This window comes from Agrilus planipennis, unplaced genomic scaffold (assembly GCF_000699045.2).
Source record: "Agrilus planipennis isolate EAB-ADULT unplaced genomic scaffold, Apla_2.0 scaffold393, whole genome shotgun sequence".
NCBI classification, from domain to species: Eukaryota; Metazoa; Arthropoda; class Insecta; order Coleoptera; family Buprestidae; genus Agrilus; species Agrilus planipennis.
Window position 1 is genome coordinate 46,394 of NW_020439057.1, and position 18,743 is coordinate 65,136.

Consider the following 18,743-nt stretch of genomic DNA (forward strand, 5'->3'; position numbering starts at 1 on the left):
AGTTTCAATTTAAATAATTAAATCTTTATTAAAGATGCGATACAACAGTCTATACGGAAAGTTAATATATATTTATTTGTTATTTATGTTGGGTTTGTTAACTGTCTATAGCACTAAAAAAGAAATTAAATAATGCATTATTTTAGTTGACCATACTATAAATAAACTTTAAACTAATATGACGTGCATTTTTTCTTTCTCAACAAGAAATCCTATCCTACTAAAAATTTAAATTTCAAACCAAATTTTAATTAAAAAACTATATAACGGAATATTAACAGTTAGCAAGCTGCACAATTTACCAAAAAAAAAAAGAAAATAAATAGTATATAAATAGAACTATGTTATATGTATAAATTATAAGATCTTTAGTTAGCATTTAATATAAATATTTGAGATTTCTTTTCGTCAAAATAATATCTTTCCCATTAGTGAGTATTATACATTCCCAATAAATTAAAACGTGAGATAAAAAAAAGGAACTATCAGTTGATGTAAGCTACCTACGTAAAAAAAATACCCCAAATACATGTATGTATAAAATACAGTTGCTAATAGGTATATGTGTACGGTAAATTAATTTTAGGCGAGTACAATTTTCACCTAATAAAACGATCGAATAAATATGTCTTTAGCTGCATGGGACATAACTGTATATCTTCGGAAAAATTTAATTTGCGGTTGGTGAACAGATATGTCAACGACGATTCAGTAAGAGTTCCTCCTTGGCCATTTAATGATAAAAGTCCATGTAAGTTCACCTACAATGATCGAGAAAAAAATGATCCTCAGATACAACGAAACAAACAGATTTTCTTCGATCAAAAAATACCGACACTTCCCAGAAACGACAGCAAATTATAAAATTAAGAATTCGCATTTCTAATTTAACAATAACACCTGAAAAATAGATAAATTTCTTACTTTTCCTGAGCTGAGAGGGAATTGATGGAGAAGAGGTTCATCTGAGAAGCACAAATCCAATTGCTGCCTGTGTAAGGTGACGGCCACATAGGTCTTGTTACCAACCAAGACGTCAGTTCTCAATATAGGTAGGGTGTAATCAACCCCAAATTCGGCCGCTGAAGGCATGTAGACTGGGCGTGACGACAGGTCTTCATCTTCAACTCGGAGCAATTTGAAAATGGGATTCAACAAAGACTGGGAAGCAATGTGGACTGATAAAGTGGGAAAACCAGACGGATAATTATCTGATGTACCCTAAGTAAAATATGATCAAATTATATATACATATTACAGTTACAAATTTAGTTACATAACAGTCCCGTTTTCTATGTTCCAAAACCACTCGGAATACATGTCTTGTAGGATGATTGTCCAAAACTCCCTGACCCAATCCCCGGCTATCATCCTGATTCAATCTACGATCTTGCATAACCTCCATTTGACCCTCTTTCAAAGACGAACAGCCCAAAGGAGTACTCGATATCATGGTCAATCTGGTTCCATTATCTTCTATATACATCATTGACGGCATGGGATAGTAGTTCGCCTGAAGCGGAAGTTTAGAAAAGCGTTTTCTTCGTATTAGCTGTAAAATAGAAAGGATGATAAACTTAAACAGTTTTAATAATTAAATTTATCACCTGATATCCGTTCAAGTCGGTAAAAAAGTCTTCGCCACTTTTTATGTTACTCATCAGTCTCATAACTAATTCAAAGTTAGTTGTTTTTTCTATATCGACCAAATTTTCAATTTCTAAACCCAGACCATCGGCCCCTAAATAGGAAAATATAAATAATTACACTTTGAAGAATATAAAAATACTTTATTGTAATAAGAAAACTAAAGATGTAGTATTTAAGATTAGCAATTTCTGCTTATTTCAATAGTAAACTTTAAAGAAGTTAATTTACCTGTACTGTTATATAATTTTATTGAATGCTGCACATAAGGCAAACGAACTTGAACAGATGAGAAAATAGAGCCTTCGATAATTTTAACGGTGGTACTTTCTAGAGATATTGGTACGGCATTGCCATTTGGTAAAAACAAATACGCTCCACTTCGTTCTTGAGTATGTCTAACACCATATCTATAAAATTTGTTTTATTTACCATAATATAGTAAAAATTGTTACGATGATTACCTTGCAAAGTCTAAATGAATTGGTATAGTTTTAGAATCGATTTTAATGGCCTTTAAAAGGCCAAATGTGGTAAAGGAAGCTACAATTTTTGAATTCTGAATACTAAATTCACGCGGAGTTGGGGATATTTCTACAAAAGAAAATCCAGTGGGAGTAGGAATATCCATATAATGGTTAAGAATCTTTACTTTTGCGTAAGTTGTCTCCCTAAAAACAAATAAAAGAAAAGTCTTCTTTAAGCAAATCCTTGTACAAGATAGAACAAGAATGTAAACTTTTAAGAAAAATACACTATGTAAAAAGATTGTTTTAAAAAAACATATNTTCATGTAAGTTTTTCATAATTAGGCCATTTTAAGTCATTTCCAGCAAAAAAGAGTTGCATTTTCAAAAAAGCAGCGATGCAGAAGTTTTACCCAATATTACTAAGAACAAAATCATATTACTAAGAACAAAACAATATTACTAATAACATAAGTATTTTACTATCCCAGATATTTAAAGCTATGTATAGTAAAGCTTTGTACAAATATTTACCTTCTGTTCAGATGCGGAAGACCCAATTCGACTAGATAACTGTTTACTCTTTTTCTTTATGTCACTGTTATACATCCATCTTTTTGTTGATAGGCTTCTGTTTTGCTATACACAATTATTATATGAAATACAATGTAATGTAAAATGGAACAAATCTACCTGAGAAGTAGGCACATCTGACAAATTTCGTCTTGTCTGTGGCCGGGGGTCACTGAGGGTTCTTGCTCTGTTACATCTACTACCCTTAATTGCACGCTTCTTTTTTTGAAAGCCTCTCAAAACTGCACTAAACACCAAATATAAGTTACTCAAGGAAATGAAAATTATGAAGTACAGTACTTACTTCTTGGAACGGTGTTGCTCTAATCGAGATCTTCCAGTATCTACAACACATTTCACAGCTTTTAACTTTTTATAATGATTTTTCATATGAAAAAATATTTCTAAATTATGACGATTCATTTTAATAGATATAAGTAGCACTCATACTTTGCATAAACGTAATTGTTATTTAAATACTTTCGCTGTATTATGAGCATGTGAACAGTTCGTCTTGTTTATGTATATGCTTTGTTTGTATTATACCATTCATTTGTATTGTTAGAAGTAAACATGTATTTATACATTTTTTATAATTCATTGTTCCATTATTATTTTACCATTTACATTTATTTCTCTTTTTAGTAAGTGCATAATAATAGTTTGTTGAACTTTAAAATTGTACATTTGTTGGTTGTTTTACCTGTTTTATAAGTTAAATCCATTCTTTTTCGAAATACTTTACATTATTTTGAAAAAATTTTGAACTTTACATCATTATTTTAAAGTCAGTTGCGACTTCAAAATAGACACTATTAATTTTTTAAATAAGATAAGGTTGCAAATATTTTCTTGACAAAATTTGTTTTAATAAATTATTCATTTGTTATTAATCTTGATTATTATTAATCAATAGACGTTCGGATTCTTTACTATAACAAAAAATCAAATTTTATTAATACAGAATTTATATATATTTTGGAGCTATCTCTCCATTATCTTATAATTACAAATTCGGCAAGAGCAGCCAGAGACACGATCTATGACTACATCATAGGGCTAAATGAAACGCCTTTATTATTTCGATATCAACAATGACAGCTGTTATCTATGAATGACAGCTTAACAACGATGACAGCTGACAAATTACGGAGAAAAAGAAAAATTTGATGAGCCAGAGCGCCAGAGGGTATTAATTTTGGTGTTTTATTAAGTACAATTTTCATATGAAAACGCTGTAGATGAGAGAAGTAAGTAACTTAAATTTTCACGATGAAATTTCATGAACTCAATATCTGGTGAAGTGATATACATAAATGGAATTGCAAACAAAGATTTTTTTGGAAGTGTCAAAACATTACCTCGTGAATTAAAATTATTGGCTTAAAAGTGATTTAAGGACCTTTTAAGGTGTTATTACTATTAATTTTAATAATAACGTTTTTGGCAAACACTGGTGAAATGATTCTCATCACATTTGCTATTGCAACTAACTTTAAAGTTATAAACTTGTGGTAGCTAGGAAAAACTTCAAGCAGGTATGTGTCTATTTGCAACATTATAGTAACTCGTTCTTAATCTGCAACATTAACGTTAGATGTCCAACACAATTCCTCCATTACTTAATAGCTCTCCACCACCTATAGTAGGGCCATTAGATGATTTTGATAATGATGAATTTGGAGATTTTAATTCAGCAAGGGACTCATCATATGATTTTGATGGTAGGAGTTTAATCATTCTTTAATTTATATTGAATACAGTTTGTGATTTTGTTGCAGTATTATCATTTCCGTACAATACGCCACAAATATCCCACATTGTAGATCATGTTTCTAATGGTATTAGCAGTCAAAATAAAGATACTTTAAAATGCTCTTTGAATGAAGAACATCAACGTAGTGATTTACAATCAGATATTGGAACAAAAAAACAAGTTTTAAATGAAGAAGAAGTATTAGTACAAAATCATTCACAAAGTAAAGATGAACCTACTGTTGATGCAAAAAACTCATTTAAATTTGAGAAAATCAATAGTACATTGGAAAATAATATTTCCAGTTCAACTGTATTTATAAATACAGAATGTGAAGACCTAATCAAGAACAATACAAATATAGAAGAGACACAAACAGTTGATATTAATGAGAAAGAACCTAATCATGATAGAATCGTTAATCAAATATCACAATTAGAGTCTGAAATAAATGAAAATGGTAGTGAGAAAAATAATTGTATATCTGACTCATGTAAATTTAAAGAGGAGAACTGTGATGTTCAGTTAAGAAATGAAACATTGGAATCCACTAATTTGTCTGTATCAATTAACAATTCTAGTCAAGAAGATAAATATGCATTAAATTTTCAAGGTGTTGAAAGAATTGAATCACCATATATAGAAAATGAAGGAAGTTGTAATAGTAATGAAATCATAATCAAATCAGTAGCAAGTGATAAGGAAAGACAAAAAGTTGAAATTGTTACTAATTCACATGCAAAGACCAGTGATGGCATAGAACACAAAGAAATTGAAAATTATGACAGGTTTGAAAACTGTGATGAAGAGAAGGAGAATACCTTTGATGACTTTGCTGATTTTAATGACCATATTACTACAAAAACTTCATCCGATGTGCTAAAAGAAGAGCAAGATAAACAAGATGATGACTTTGATGATTTTGCTGATTTTTCATCTGCTAGCAATCTATCTGCCACGACTGATCCGGAAGTAGAAACTCCAACATTCACATTTCCTAAACTTGAAGAAATAGAGTTGATAATTAAAGAATTTTTCCCCTTGGAGCAACAACAAGAAGTTGTTGGCTATTTTTCTGAATGCAATGAAAAAGATGATGTNTGTTCCAGTGATTCCGTCGTGATGCTGAAATAGAGCCAAAGAACGTCGCGATTCGGAGACAATCTCCTCTAAAGAATTAACACCAGTTTTGGAAGAAACCGAATCCGAATTCTGACACAACTGAGACAATGCTAAAATAATTTCAGCTCCCCTGAAAGTAAATTATTTTTTGAATGTAATAAATTATATTTTTGCTTTAATTAAGTACTCTTACCGTACATATGAGAGTAAAAGTCTGTCCATTCTTTTATAAAATGGTCTGGAAGTGTAGTATCCACTCCAGTAATGGTCGTCTCTGTCAGAATAAGTGAAAAAATCTCCGGTTAATGTTGGAAATTCTTTCATAGATTTATCTGCTCTTACGGCATCAAAATAATCACTTAAAGTTCCAAATTGTACCTAAAAATATTAGAAGAAAATGAAATAATTAAAAATTGTAATTAAGTGCATGTAATAGACCTGAGCGTGTAAATTCACATTAGTATTTATGTAGTCCATTAATTTCTGGTAGTTCATATACTGATTGTCCCATTCTGTTGGAAAAGTATACCTAAAATCGTCTCCAAGAGGAACTAGCAGTACATTAGTCTTGAAAAGCATCGACTTTTTACGATATTGATCCAAAAGAAGGCTTGCTCTAACATACGTGTATTATGAGAAACAATTGAATTATTTTTAAATGATTTGTTATACCTCTCTGCAACGTTTTGTTCAGTGATGGGTTTTGGATTTATTTTCCATGGACATACTGATCCATAAATTGAAAGTCTTTTAAAATCGAACTGACAACAGATTTTTGGATCAGGGCCGCAAGTATGAGGAATATCGTACGAATAAAACGGCATAACTTGTGTGAAAATTTCAGAGGAGCTACCATCATCTATTAAATTAAAAATAATCACGTAAGTATTATAAGTACGTCTTTGGAAGATTTTTAATAATATACCTACCCCATAATTGCTTCCATTTAAATTCTAATTCTTTCCTGCGTGCAAGTTCCTTTTTGACGGAGTAATGAACCCTTTGCAGTAGCATATTTTGTAGTCCAGAATTCTTTAATAGAAACGCCTGCGTTGGGCTAAGGCCGAAGGGGTCAATAGACCAATGGCTACGGGGAATGTAATTCAAGTTTTTCTTCAACCACTGATGACCTTCAGAAAGCTGATAATAAACTGATAACCAATGCGAATTTGCTTCATCATTCATTACCCAACCACCTGTTACAATTTCAAGTTGATTTTTTCTTAACAATCTAAAAATTACTCATTAAAGAAAAGTATAAAAAAGCAGACACCCCAATGAAAAAAAATAGGAACAGAAATACTTGCTCTTTGACTCTCTTCTTTTCAGAATCGTCCAGTTCTTCCCACCACATTGAAAAATATGAAATTTCAGCCCAAATGAATTTGCGCCTGGGATCATCTTCTAATTTAATTAGCATAGAATTCAGGATGTGTTTTGTGGCACTCAAATAATACTCATCAACTGTTTTAAGCCAACCAGGGTCATTATGAGAATGAGGAACAACAAATACTTTCAGTTTATGTTCTTTATTCCAATTTTTCTCATTTATTTCAATTTTCCACCCTTGTTTCCAAACACCCCCATCGACATTGTCAAACTTAATTCGTTTATAAAGTTCCAACATCTTGAAAATTAAGTAATCCTTTCCGATATATCTTAGAAAGGATATTAACTTTACAATGTATTACCTGAATATCAGTTTTTGGAGTATGACCTGTTTGTATAGAGCAACCATTGTTGTTTATTATTTGGGTTGAAATTAAAGTCTGACCTGCAACATTTTGGAGTAATTCTTCGGGAATTTTTGGTGCATTTTTACTTTTCACTGTAACGATTTTTTGAAGAGATTGGCTTATGTCTTTTATTGTTTCATGATGGTTTACTAAATCACTCTCAAGTTGTTTCAATCGTCCTTCAAACTCTACCCACTTCTTATCTGCATACTAAAATTTTTTAATAAAACAAAAAGTTCTAATTCATAAAATTCATCTCTATAAGTTGATAGATCATCTAAAGTCTATTTTCAACTTTTAAACAGGTAATTACAAATTTTTATATATATNGGTTAAGAATCTTTACTTTTGCGTAAGTTGTCTCCCTAAAAACAAATAAAAGAAAAGTCTTCTTTAAGCAAATCCTTGTACAAGATAGAACAAGAATGTAAACTTTTAAGAAAAATACACTATGTAAAAAGATTGTTTTAAAAAAACATATGTTAACTTTTTTTTTATTGTTTAGAAAGGAGTGCACTTACCGGGGTACTTCCTTCTCATAAAGGGCCTGTATAACATATCGGACTAATCCCAAAGCTGGTAAAGATGCTATAAACGACACTTCGTATTTTGAATGAGAAATGAGAGGTTCGTAGCTATTTTCAAATATAGGGGACACCTGACATTTGACCCTTGCACCTTTCCAATTTAAAACCTACTCAAAAGAATTTGTTACAAGTTAAATAGAATCCTATATAATACCGTTATCATTGAACCTGTAAGAATGGTGTAGAAACCACAAATGAAATGACTTCATGTCTAGCTTGGGGAAGAGAATTGTACAAGACAATGTACTTTGTACTCAATTCTGGTCCTATAGTAATAGTGTATCTTTCAGGCGCCTTATCATGACTTCTCCAAATATCGTCTACTTTATAAACGACCTCATCTGTCGTCATTGGATAATTATTAAGCAGCAATGAGTTTACTGACGCCTGGATTACATGTTGCAAACCTTTTATCGATGCCAACATCCTAAAGAATATAGATTGCAATTATTTGTTTATCTATTATTATTGAACCATTTTGTACATTCACAGCTCACTACCGAAATAACGTATAATTTTGTGAACGAATGTATAGTTTTAAAAAACTTATTCATATTTTAATGTACTTAAAGTAACGCCAAAAACTTAAAACGTACTTCTTTCCATAGTCTATCACCACATGGTCTTTAGCTGTTCCAGTGATTCCGTCGTGATGCTGAAATAGAGCCAAAGAACGTCGCGATTCGGAGACAATCTCCTCTAAAGAATTAACACCAGTTTTGGAAGAAACCGAATCCGAATTCTGACACAACTGAGACAATGCTAAAATAATTTCAGCTCCCCTGAAAGTAAATTATTTTTTGAATGTAATAAATTATATTTTTGCTTTAATTAAGTACTCTTACCGTACATATGAGAGTAAAAGTCTGTCCATTCTTTTATAAAATGGTCTGGAAGTGTAGTATCCACTCCAGTAATGGTCGTCTCTGTCAGAATAAGTGAAAAAATCTCCGGTTAATGTTGGAAATTCTTTCATAGATTTATCTGCTCTTACGGCATCAAAATAATCACTTAAAGTTCCAAATTGTACCTAAAAATATTAGAAGAAAATGAAATAATTAAAAATTGTAATTAAGTGCATGTAATAGACCTGAGCGTGTAAATTCACATTAGTATTTATGTAGTCCATTAATTTCTGGTAGTTCATATACTGATTGTCCCATTCTGTTGGAAAAGTATACCTAAAATCGTCTCCAAGAGGAACTAGCAGTACATTAGTCTTGAAAAGCATCGACTTTTTACGATATTGATCCAAAAGAAGGCTTGCTCTAACATACGTGTATTATGAGAAACAATTGAATTATTTTTAAATGATTTGTTATACCTCTCTGCAACGTTTTGTTCAGTGATGGGTTTTGGATTTATTTTCCATGGACATACTGATCCATAAATTGAAAGTCTTTTAAAATCGAACTGACAACAGATTTTTGGATCAGGGCCGCAAGTATGAGGAATATCGTACGAATAAAACGGCATAACTTGTGTGAAAATTTCAGAGGAGCTACCATCATCTATTAAATTAAAAATAATCACGTAAGTATTATAAGTACGTCTTTGGAAGATTTTTAATAATATACCTACCCCATAATTGCTTCCATTTAAATTCTAATTCTTTCCTGCGTGCAAGTTCCTTTTTGACGGAGTAATGAACCCTTTGCAGTAGCATATTTTGTAGTCCAGAATTCTTTAATAGAAACGCCTGCGTTGGGCTAAGGCCGAAGGGGTCAATAGACCAATGGCTACGGGGAATGTAATTCAAGTTTTTCTTCAACCACTGATGACCTTCAGAAAGCTGATAATAAACTGATAACCAATGCGAATTTGCTTCATCATTCATTACCCAACCACCTGTTACAATTTCAAGTTGATTTTTTCTTAACAATCTAAAAATTACTCATTAAAGAAAAGTATAAAAAAGCAGACACCCCAATGAAAAAAAATAGGAACAGAAATACTTGCTCTTTGACTCTCTTCTTTTCAGAATCGTCCAGTTCTTCCCACCACATTGAAAAATATGAAATTTCAGCCCAAATGAATTTGCGCCTGGGATCATCTTCTAATTTAATTAGCATAGAATTCAGGATGTGTTTTGTGGCACTCAAATAATACTCATCAACTGTTTTAAGCCAACCAGGGTCATTATGAGAATGAGGAACAACAAATACTTTCAGTTTATGTTCTTTATTCCAATTTTTCTCATTTATTTCAATTTTCCACCCTTGTTTCCAAACACCCCCATCGACATTGTCAAACTTAATTCGTTTATAAAGTTCCAACATCTTGAAAATTAAGTAATCCTTTCCGATATATCTTAGAAAGGATATTAACTTTACAATGTATTACCTGAATATCAGTTTTTGGAGTATGACCTGTTTGTATAGAGCAACCATTGTTGTTTATTATTTGGGTTGAAATTAAAGTCTGACCTGCAACATTTTGGAGTAATTCTTCGGGAATTTTTGGTGCATTTTTACTTTTCACTGTAACGATTTTTTGAAGAGATTGGCTTATGTCTTTTATTGTTTCATGATGGTTTACTAAATCACTCTCAAGTTGTTTCAATCGTCCTTCAAACTCTACCCACTTCTTATCTGCATACTAAAATTTTTTAATAAAACAAAAAGTTCTAATTCATAAAATTCATCTCTATAAGTTGATAGATCATCTAAAGTCTATTTTCAACTTTTAAACAGGTAATTACAAATTTTTATATATATCTGCCCATCTTAAGTGAAAGTAATAAGCAGTAAACATAAAAAATATTTTAATTTTAATAATCGTTTGCATTTATCGTGGTATTCGTCCCTAACAAAAATTTTTCTGTAATAGTTACATGCATAATCNTGTTAATAAAATTATACGCATCCATCAACATGTATTAATTATCAAGTAAGTAAAATATAAGTAAATTTTGAATGAAGTGCATTAATTTGGAAAATATTAATAGTTTGATTTTATTTAATTTTTGAATTAAACATGTTTACCAAATATTACTAATACTTATTAAATTACATTGTATCCAACCTAGGTATTTAAAAATAACTCCAAAATAACTGATACCAAAAAACTAATTTGTGGAATTTCATTTAAAAGATATCCCAATTATTAATAATAAATACCTTATGTAAACTTCTATTATCCTTTACTCTAAGTAGTTAGTAATATAATAGTAATTTACATTTTGTTGATTTTTGTATTATCATTATTTTATAAAGTAACCACATATCCTGTCACTTCCTTTTTAAAGAATAATTTCAGCTAACACTGCTCAAATTTTTAATCATTAAAATAATGAGAAATGTTGAATAGTAATGTAAGTTACATGCACAATTTTTTACAACAATTTGCTCCATGTAACAGAATATATATTTTATGTAGTGTCATTATTTTATCTCTGTAGTTGTTAAAAATTTTTTAGCTTACGTGTGTATACACTTTTATCTACAACAATGTTAAAGTTCTGTTTACCTTCTCAGGCTTGGGTACAAAAACAGTATCATTTGTTAAACTCCCAGTCAAAAAATAAATGACGGTGAAAGTCACAGAAATTATACACAAAATAAATATCAGTATTAGTCTTCTTGTACGCATCTCATGCACTTTTTGTATCTCTCTCAAGTCCTAAAATAGAAAACACTATTAACTTCTACAGAAAAAACAATAAAATCCTATTAACACTTGAAACACTAGGTAGTCCTGCAAATAATTATATAAATTTGTTTGATGTTAGTTATTGTGTGAGACTTTATTTGAATAAAGTTGTAACACACAAGAATATTATTTATATCGGCATTTTAATAAACACTGATTGTAATTTAGTTTGTAAAAGGATATCCGTAAGTAATTTTTACAAATATCAACAATATAAACAAGTTTCAGCCTCTATTTGGAATTAAACCGTAAAATTTAAATGACAGCAAGTATTTTTAATTTAAATGATTGAAACGTACTTTCAGCACTCATTATCCATTATACAGCATTAATAATTATTACATTTATTTCCTGGAAATGAATATTTACTAAATGTTAGTTATGTATATTTGAGGTTCACTTCGATTACTTCTTTTAGCTCTCTTTTTGTTTTTCTTTACAGTCCCTAAATACAACAGATGTCGATATGTCAAATTCTTAAAAGTTCTAATTTGTATTTCAAGTCTTGTAGGTATTCCTAGCTTTTTAAATTTTGAATGTAAAAACTCAGTTTTAATATTGAATAAGTATTTTTGAGTGTCATTATCGTAAAAAATACATACAGTAATTAAATGTGTAAATATAAATATTGACAGATTTCAACAATCCCAATATATAGGGTGTTGCAAATGATTATATACACGGTGACTATCTTATTATTTTTATTGCTACATGAATCTATTTTACAATTATTTTTTAGTTGTAGATATTAAACAAATGCTAATAAATATACCTATTGTAAATCATGATTTATTACCCAGAATTATTTAGTATATTTTCAATGTGCAAAATATTGAGACTAATAATTACTAATAAACCGTTTTAAACATCGAACAAGTAACTAAAAATTAAAGAAATAAAAAATAATGGATCATAATACTGTAGCTTTTTATTGTTGCTTTTTTATAAATCAAATTAATCCCACTCACTTGCGCTATTAATGGTTTGATATTTTAATATTTCCGTAAATTTCTCAAAATCCATTACCCTTTCCTGTTTTTCTAAATTCAGTTTTGTTTCTAAAGATTTAATTGTTTCATTCGCCAATTCTAATCTATTTTCCAGTTCTTCATTAGTATTAAATTGTCTAGAACTGGTGGTACTGTAATTACTTGAGCGATTTGTTGAACATCCCTCCGTCTTAACTCGAGCCAATTTTGCCTCCAACTTGGCTGCTCTGTGCCTTTCGAATAAATAATTCGATTGCGTTTTAAAATGCGCCTCTTTTTCGTTTTCTAATCGCTTATTTAACATTTCGGTTAATTCAACCAACCGAATACGTTCTCCTTCTAATTTTCGAATATCAGCATTCTAAAAATTTTTTATGGTTTATAATCTGGACAGGTGTACAAAGAATGGTCCTGGTTATCATAATTTGTCCCCACCAAAAATTAATAAGTTAATGAGTTACAGAATTAATTTTTCAAGACAATAATAAGTCACTTACTGTTGAATCAAAGTAAGACGCATTTTTCTTGTTTTCAGAATCTCTTTTTAACATTTCTATACAACTTATTTTCATATCAAGTTCTTTCTGGAGCTTCTCTAACAAGCATTTTTCTTTTGAAAGTTGCAATTTGAGGTTTTTATTTTCCTTTTCCAAATTATTAGTTAATTTTTGTTTCTCGTTATCGGTGCTATTTTGTTTTTCGTGAAAATCAGAAATCTGACTCTAAAATTCAGAAAGCGATTTGGTACTTCGATTTTAATTTAATTTTTGTTATGTATTACCGTTAAATGGGTAATAATTTTATTGTTCTTTTCATTTTGCTCAGCTGTAACGCTCAATTTGGTCTTCAGCATAATTGATTCGGATTCGTAAACTTTACATCTCGCACGTAAAACATCTAATTTTTTTTTAGTATCTTCCAATACTTTTCTTAAGTTTTGATTTTCTTGTTGCAACGCGTCAATTTTCTTATTATCATCTTTTCTTAAATCTACTTTACCTAATAATCAATTGATCATTATCCTGTATAAAAGGAAAAGAAGTATATAAGTTAGATACATACCCTGATCTTTGTCTTGATACAATTTTAGTTTTTCTTTAAGTTCATTATTTTTTTGTTGTAAGTCACAAATAATTTGAGCTCTGCCCCTCCAATTTGAACCAGCAGTACAAATGTTCTTCTGAATGGTATCGAAATTATCTCCAATTTCCTGAAGCAGCAGTTTATTGGCGAATTTCAGATCATTTTTCAATTTTAAGTTTATATTTCTGGCTTCACAAAGCTTAGCCTTGGTGAAGTTGAGATTATCTTGTAAATATTTTATCTTATTTTCTGAATCATCTTCATTTTCTGCATCCTTATGAGTTTCTTTATAAAACAAATTAATAGAGTCTATTGTTTGTTATAAGTTATTTACACATAAGCAAACTATTATTTACCAGTTACTTCAGCCTCCTTGTCATTCTTTTGAAATTCAACTATTGTTTGCTCTAGTTTTGAGCATTTTGTCTTGTATTTTTCTAATTCACACGACTTTTCACGTAATGTTTTACTTAATTCGACGATTTTGCAATTATACGTATTTGCCAAATTTGCGTAATTACTATTGGGGGCACATAATTGTTCATACTGTTCCAACTTAGATTTTAGTAAAGTTATTTCACACTTGCATCTGGTAAGATCTTCTTCACATTCAACTATTTTTTTTTGTAACTTCCCTTTCTCAAACATCAAACACTATAGAACATATTGATGAAATTGAGTTTTTAAATTATTGATTACCATCATTACTTACTTGGACTTGATCTCTTAAATAAAGGTTTAATTCGTTAGGGAATATAATATGACTTGGTATTTCAGGAACATTTATATCTCCCAAACCTAAATTATCTGCTTTACTGTTGGATAAATTTTCAATTTCATCGTTTGAAGTCATTTTTGACAGTTATTACAAAATTATTTCATCCACGCTTGTCATTTAAATTTAAAAAATACAATAAAAAAATGAACATATGCACAGATATCAAGGTCTCATATCCCAGGAGACTCATACATTTTTACTTTGATAAAGAAATTATCAAACACAGTTTTCATGTGTAATCCTACAAAAAGGCCTGAAATTTTAAACGTTATCTTTAATATTTTATTTAACATCATAATTTACAACTTATAGTAGTAAACAAGCTATTTATCATTTTATGTAAAAAATATTTTATTTTCAATAAATGCAATAACATAACGTGTGGCATATTGTTATAATTATTAACAGATGTTTTAGTACCTAACTATTATGTTATGGACTAAAATTGTATAATAAGTAAATAAAAAATGGGTTTATTTTTAACTTTTTTTGATAAATAGCACCATGATAATTAACAATAACTATTGCTAACAGGATTTACATATATGCTTATGTATACCATATATTTGTATATGGAATAAAATGTTTGTAAATGCGTACGTTTTACAAAATTGTAAATGTTCTACAAATTTTGATCAAATACAGTTAGGCACTTTGTTAAATGCAAGGAAGTTGGAATGTTTTGGACTACTTGAACATAGAACGGTTTTAAAAAATACTCGAAAAATTGTAAAAATTTACATTTAAAAGCCACTTAATGTTATCAGCCTTCTTTGGATAGGATATTTTACTTTAGCATAATTGTAAACTTAGTTCTCTTTCAACTAATAACACAAATACATTCTAAAAACTCAGACAATTGAGTTTTTTAATGTTTTAAAAATAAATTATTAATATGCTGTATTTATACTAATACAATTGTTTTTTTTTTTTTAGTAAATATTAGTTTCTTTTTTGATGTCTAAGTGGGGTTGTTAAATCAAAAAAATAAAACGCATTCTGTTACAAAAAAAACAAAAGTATTAAAAAATAAATGAAAATTGTTATTAAAAATTATTTGAATATTATTTATCAAAGCTAATACAACATAACAATTTTTTTATACACACATTCCTAAAGCAAAAGCAAAGTCTAATAGAAAATATACGGAATGATCAATTATTTTTTATTAGTTAGGTATCCCTAATATATTATGTGTTAACTGGTTCCCGTATGTGTAAATGAATTGAATTAAGATAATTAAAGACGTAACAAATGCCAACATAAATCAAGTTTTGCGTATTCTGATATGTTCTTATTCCTACAATAAATTTACTGATCCGTTTAATTTAAAATTTATCAGATAAAAAAGTTTCTTTTCTACGGAAGAAATAATGCCAGCCTTAAATGTTGCATTTGCAGACTTTTACACGGTATTCCATTCAAGTGCCAAGTTCTTATTTTGTATGCTTTTTTATAATGAATTACAGAAATTGATAACGTGTACTTTTAAAAATTACAAAGAGAAAAGAATGTGACAAGTAAATTTGTAATAAACTTACACGCAACCAGCTTTCCAATTTTTGTCGTTGATCTATTTTTATCACCGTATCCCGTTCAGTTCTTTTTAATTTTATTGCTTTTCTTTAAATGTTGGCAAGTTGTACATAATTAGCGGGTAACATTCCCACCTGTCCGGTCCGCTGTACTTCCCCAGTCATCCAACCCCCATCTATACTGCTTACGTTAATAATCAAATCTCCATCAATAAAACTGACTTCGTCATCGTCTTGTGCTTCGTAATCGTACATTGCTCTGTAGACTCTGCCTAAGGAACCGTAGTTGTGATTGACGGGGTCGATATCGTGCACGGATCCAATATGCCGTTGCGGGGGGTTGTTCACCGGTCCCTGGTCAGACGTATATATTACTGTCTGCGTATTTCTTCCAGAATAAGGACTTGCAACAGCCTGGGGATCATAATCAGCAATTTTTCCTATATTTGTGGGGTTGCCGATAGGGGTAACGGTAGAAGGGCTACTGGTAAGCTCCACGGGGGATTTGTTTGCATTTGCTTGGTCGATGCTTGAAGCAGGCGTCTGTTGTTTCAAGCCATTTTCATTAATCGTACGTTTCTGTTCCATTTCGGCCTTCCTCTGAAGTTCTCCATGATACGCTACGTTCGATATTATTTTGCTATTTTGTTTCACTCTTAAAGTCTCGGGGTCATCTGCCACTTGAGTAAATTTACCTTTACTCTTCTCGAAATCCGCATGGTACTTTACATTAGATTGAATTTTCGTATTTTCTGCGATACGACGAAGCTCCGGGGTTTCCGCCATCGTTGTCGCTTTTGCTCGAGGAATATGTCTACAAAAAGAATGATTATCATTTAAAAAGTTACCAGTTGTCATTATAACATAAATAACATTGATATAATTAAATGTCCAACATTTTCTCGAATATACAAATTAAATTTTAAATGAAAACAATCTTGTATTTAATGTTATTTAAATAGATATTTATTTAATTATATTCTTACGCTTCACAGTAGGGTTCCTTGTTAAAACCTTTGTAGTTTCTCATATTCAGGGTCATTCCACATTCTTTGCACTTGAAGCAGAACTTGTGCCATACCTTCAAATAAAATAAAATTAAAGGATGAAGTATCATGCAAGTTTTACTACTACATTATTTTTTAAGGAATATCAAAACACATTCACGTCCACAACTTTCTGACAAAAATTAACTTCAATACGTCCCTTGCGAGGCAAGTAAAAGGATAGAAGATAACACGATAATAACATAAAATAACAATCTATAATTTATTTCATTATTTGTAAAAGAAACGTTAATGATAAACATAGCATTGTAAATAGAAAAACAGAAATACATATTATATCACCAAATTTAAAAATTGTTTTATATGTATGTAAATAGGTTTAGCAGCTGTTAACAAGTGGTACCCATATCAAAGCTCTCGCCAAAACTGCTCTAGCCTTAAGCCTAAAGCCCTTACTTAATGTTTTTTAGCTCATGAAGCCTCAACTACATTATTTTAAAATCCAAAGACCTCAAATTAAACACTTCAAAAACAATTAGACTGAAATGCCCAAGTAATTTGAAGGTACTTCAAGCACCCTGAATTACAATTTGTAAGTTAGAAAGTAATTCGTTTACCAAGTCAATTAGGTACTTGCTTCATGAAGGGGCTTGAATTGCGATGACTCTAAAACTTGAAAGGATTTAAAGCATATTTTCAATCCCAAAATACTAAAACTCCTTAGTAGTGAATAAATTTAATTCTAATGTACAAGATATTGAATACTGCACGAATAATAAACAATCGCACTGAGTCACATTTGACCTAGGTCAGCAAAATCAAAAAAACAGTACAACCATTAAATTCAAAATGTGTTAATATACGAAGCCTGATTATTCATGCTTATAAATAACTCTATTTTATAATTGCAACGCACGTTAAAAGGCGTTACAAAATTCAATGTTCCTTTTAGATTAATATATTACGTTATGCTATATGAATGCAGAAAGCAATTTGGTGAAATCGTTTGCATTATCATTACAGTAAACAATCTGTTTTAGAGCTGCTTAGAAATGAATAGGTACATAACTCCGAAACTGACAACCACCCCTATTAAATTAAACAATATCACGTGGAGCAATTATTCGAAATATTCATGAGTCATTTCATTATTGAATTAGATCACATCCTAGCACAATACCATACTTTCTCATGATAAACGTTTTTAGGATGGTCGGTAGTGATGACTGATATCATTACAATACTTATCAATTGTACAGCGAATTTGTATAAAAAATAGGCAGAAATTAATAAAAAAAAGCACGAAATTATACTAGCAATGAATACCTTGTCAAGGCACTTCAGTTCCTCTGTTGGATATACAGTCTTTTCACACCTTGCACACTTTTTATTATTCATTTTAAACAAACACGATAATTAACTGTTTGTAATACATTAAAATAATTGCAAGTTTTTAGTTGAAATGACCTTAAAACCGCTTAATTCGTTCAAACGTGTACTACGGAGCAATTACAATCACTAATAAGACGAGAAAGCACACCCATTCAGCAATAATTAGGCACATTCAACATTCGCGCAGTAGCAACAGAATATTCTAAACATATGGTAACATATGGCTACCAACTGTTGCATTTTACATTTACGTCATAATTATTACCTTTTATTTTTTTCTTTTATCTCTACGTAATGCTAATTTAAAAATAAAGAAGGAAACACGTTTTATATTTAGCATTTAATTAAAAATCTGTAAAAATTTTCTTAACGGCGGACATTCAAACGAATCTAAAATCCTGGTTTTAAGTTTTAATATTT

At 30.1% G+C, this 18,743-nt stretch overlaps 3 protein-coding genes and 1 long non-coding RNA gene across 7 annotated transcripts; all 4 read right to left on the reverse strand.

Annotated features, from left to right (window-relative positions):
- Positions 1-2: 2 nt before the first annotated feature.
- Positions 3-12,122, reverse strand: LOC108743170 (alpha-mannosidase 2). 3 transcript variants are annotated; one of them, XM_025977071.1, is made up of 17 exons: positions 11,839-12,122; positions 11,357-11,509; positions 10,232-10,486; positions 9,848-10,167; positions 9,470-9,771; positions 9,213-9,399; positions 8,979-9,156; positions 8,734-8,918; positions 8,485-8,670; positions 8,057-8,315; positions 7,823-7,995; positions 2,112-2,318; positions 1,879-2,057; positions 1,608-1,741; positions 1,277-1,552; positions 925-1,221; positions 3-113 (listed from the first exon to the last, which is right to left on the reverse strand). In XM_025977071.1, the coding sequence occupies exons 2-17, from the start codon at positions 11,477-11,479 to the stop codon at positions 84-86; spliced, it is 3,291 nt and encodes a 1,096-aa protein (XP_025832856.1). In that variant the 5' UTR covers positions 11,480-11,509; positions 11,839-12,122; the 3' UTR covers positions 3-83. The 3 variants fall into 3 exon arrangements, with proteins under 3 accessions (XP_025832856.1, XP_025832857.1, XP_025832855.1); XM_025977070.1 differs by lacking the exon at positions 3-113 and adding an exon at positions 121-761 and having other exon boundaries at positions 11,839-12,119; XM_025977072.1 differs by lacking the exons at positions 3-113; positions 10,232-10,486; positions 11,357-11,509; positions 11,839-12,122 and adding an exon at positions 120-761 and having other exon boundaries at positions 9,844-10,039.
- Positions 2,735-3,312, reverse strand: LOC112905170. The gene is made up of 3 exons (XR_003231602.1): positions 2,992-3,312; positions 2,808-2,934; positions 2,735-2,753 (listed from the first exon to the last, which is right to left on the reverse strand). It is a non-coding gene; the product is annotated as an uncharacterized LOC112905170 (long non-coding RNA).
- Positions 12,123-12,435: 313 nt separating the features above from the next.
- Positions 12,436-15,349, reverse strand: LOC108743173 (putative leucine-rich repeat-containing protein DDB_G0290503). The gene is made up of 6 exons (XM_025977073.1): positions 14,324-15,349; positions 13,968-14,265; positions 13,591-13,896; positions 13,310-13,527; positions 13,026-13,250; positions 12,436-12,889 (listed from the first exon to the last, which is right to left on the reverse strand). The coding sequence occupies exons 1-6, from the start codon at positions 14,462-14,464 to the stop codon at positions 12,494-12,496; spliced, it is 1,584 nt and encodes a 527-aa protein (XP_025832858.1). The 5' UTR covers positions 14,465-15,349; the 3' UTR covers positions 12,436-12,493.
- Positions 15,350-15,946: 597 nt separating this feature from the next.
- On the reverse strand, positions 15,947-18,516 carry LOC108743174 (LIM and SH3 domain protein Lasp). Of its 2 annotated transcripts, none has more exons than XM_018478637.2 (3): positions 18,258-18,516; positions 16,911-17,005; positions 15,947-16,738 (listed from the first exon to the last, which is right to left on the reverse strand). In XM_018478637.2, the coding sequence occupies exons 1-3, from the start codon at positions 18,327-18,329 to the stop codon at positions 16,015-16,017; spliced, it is 891 nt and encodes a 296-aa protein (XP_018334139.1). In that variant the 5' UTR covers positions 18,330-18,516; the 3' UTR covers positions 15,947-16,014. The 2 variants fall into 2 exon arrangements, with proteins under 2 accessions (XP_018334139.1, XP_018334140.1); XM_018478638.1 differs by lacking the exon at positions 18,258-18,516 and adding an exon at positions 17,549-17,778.
- Positions 18,517-18,743: the final 227 nt, after the last annotated feature.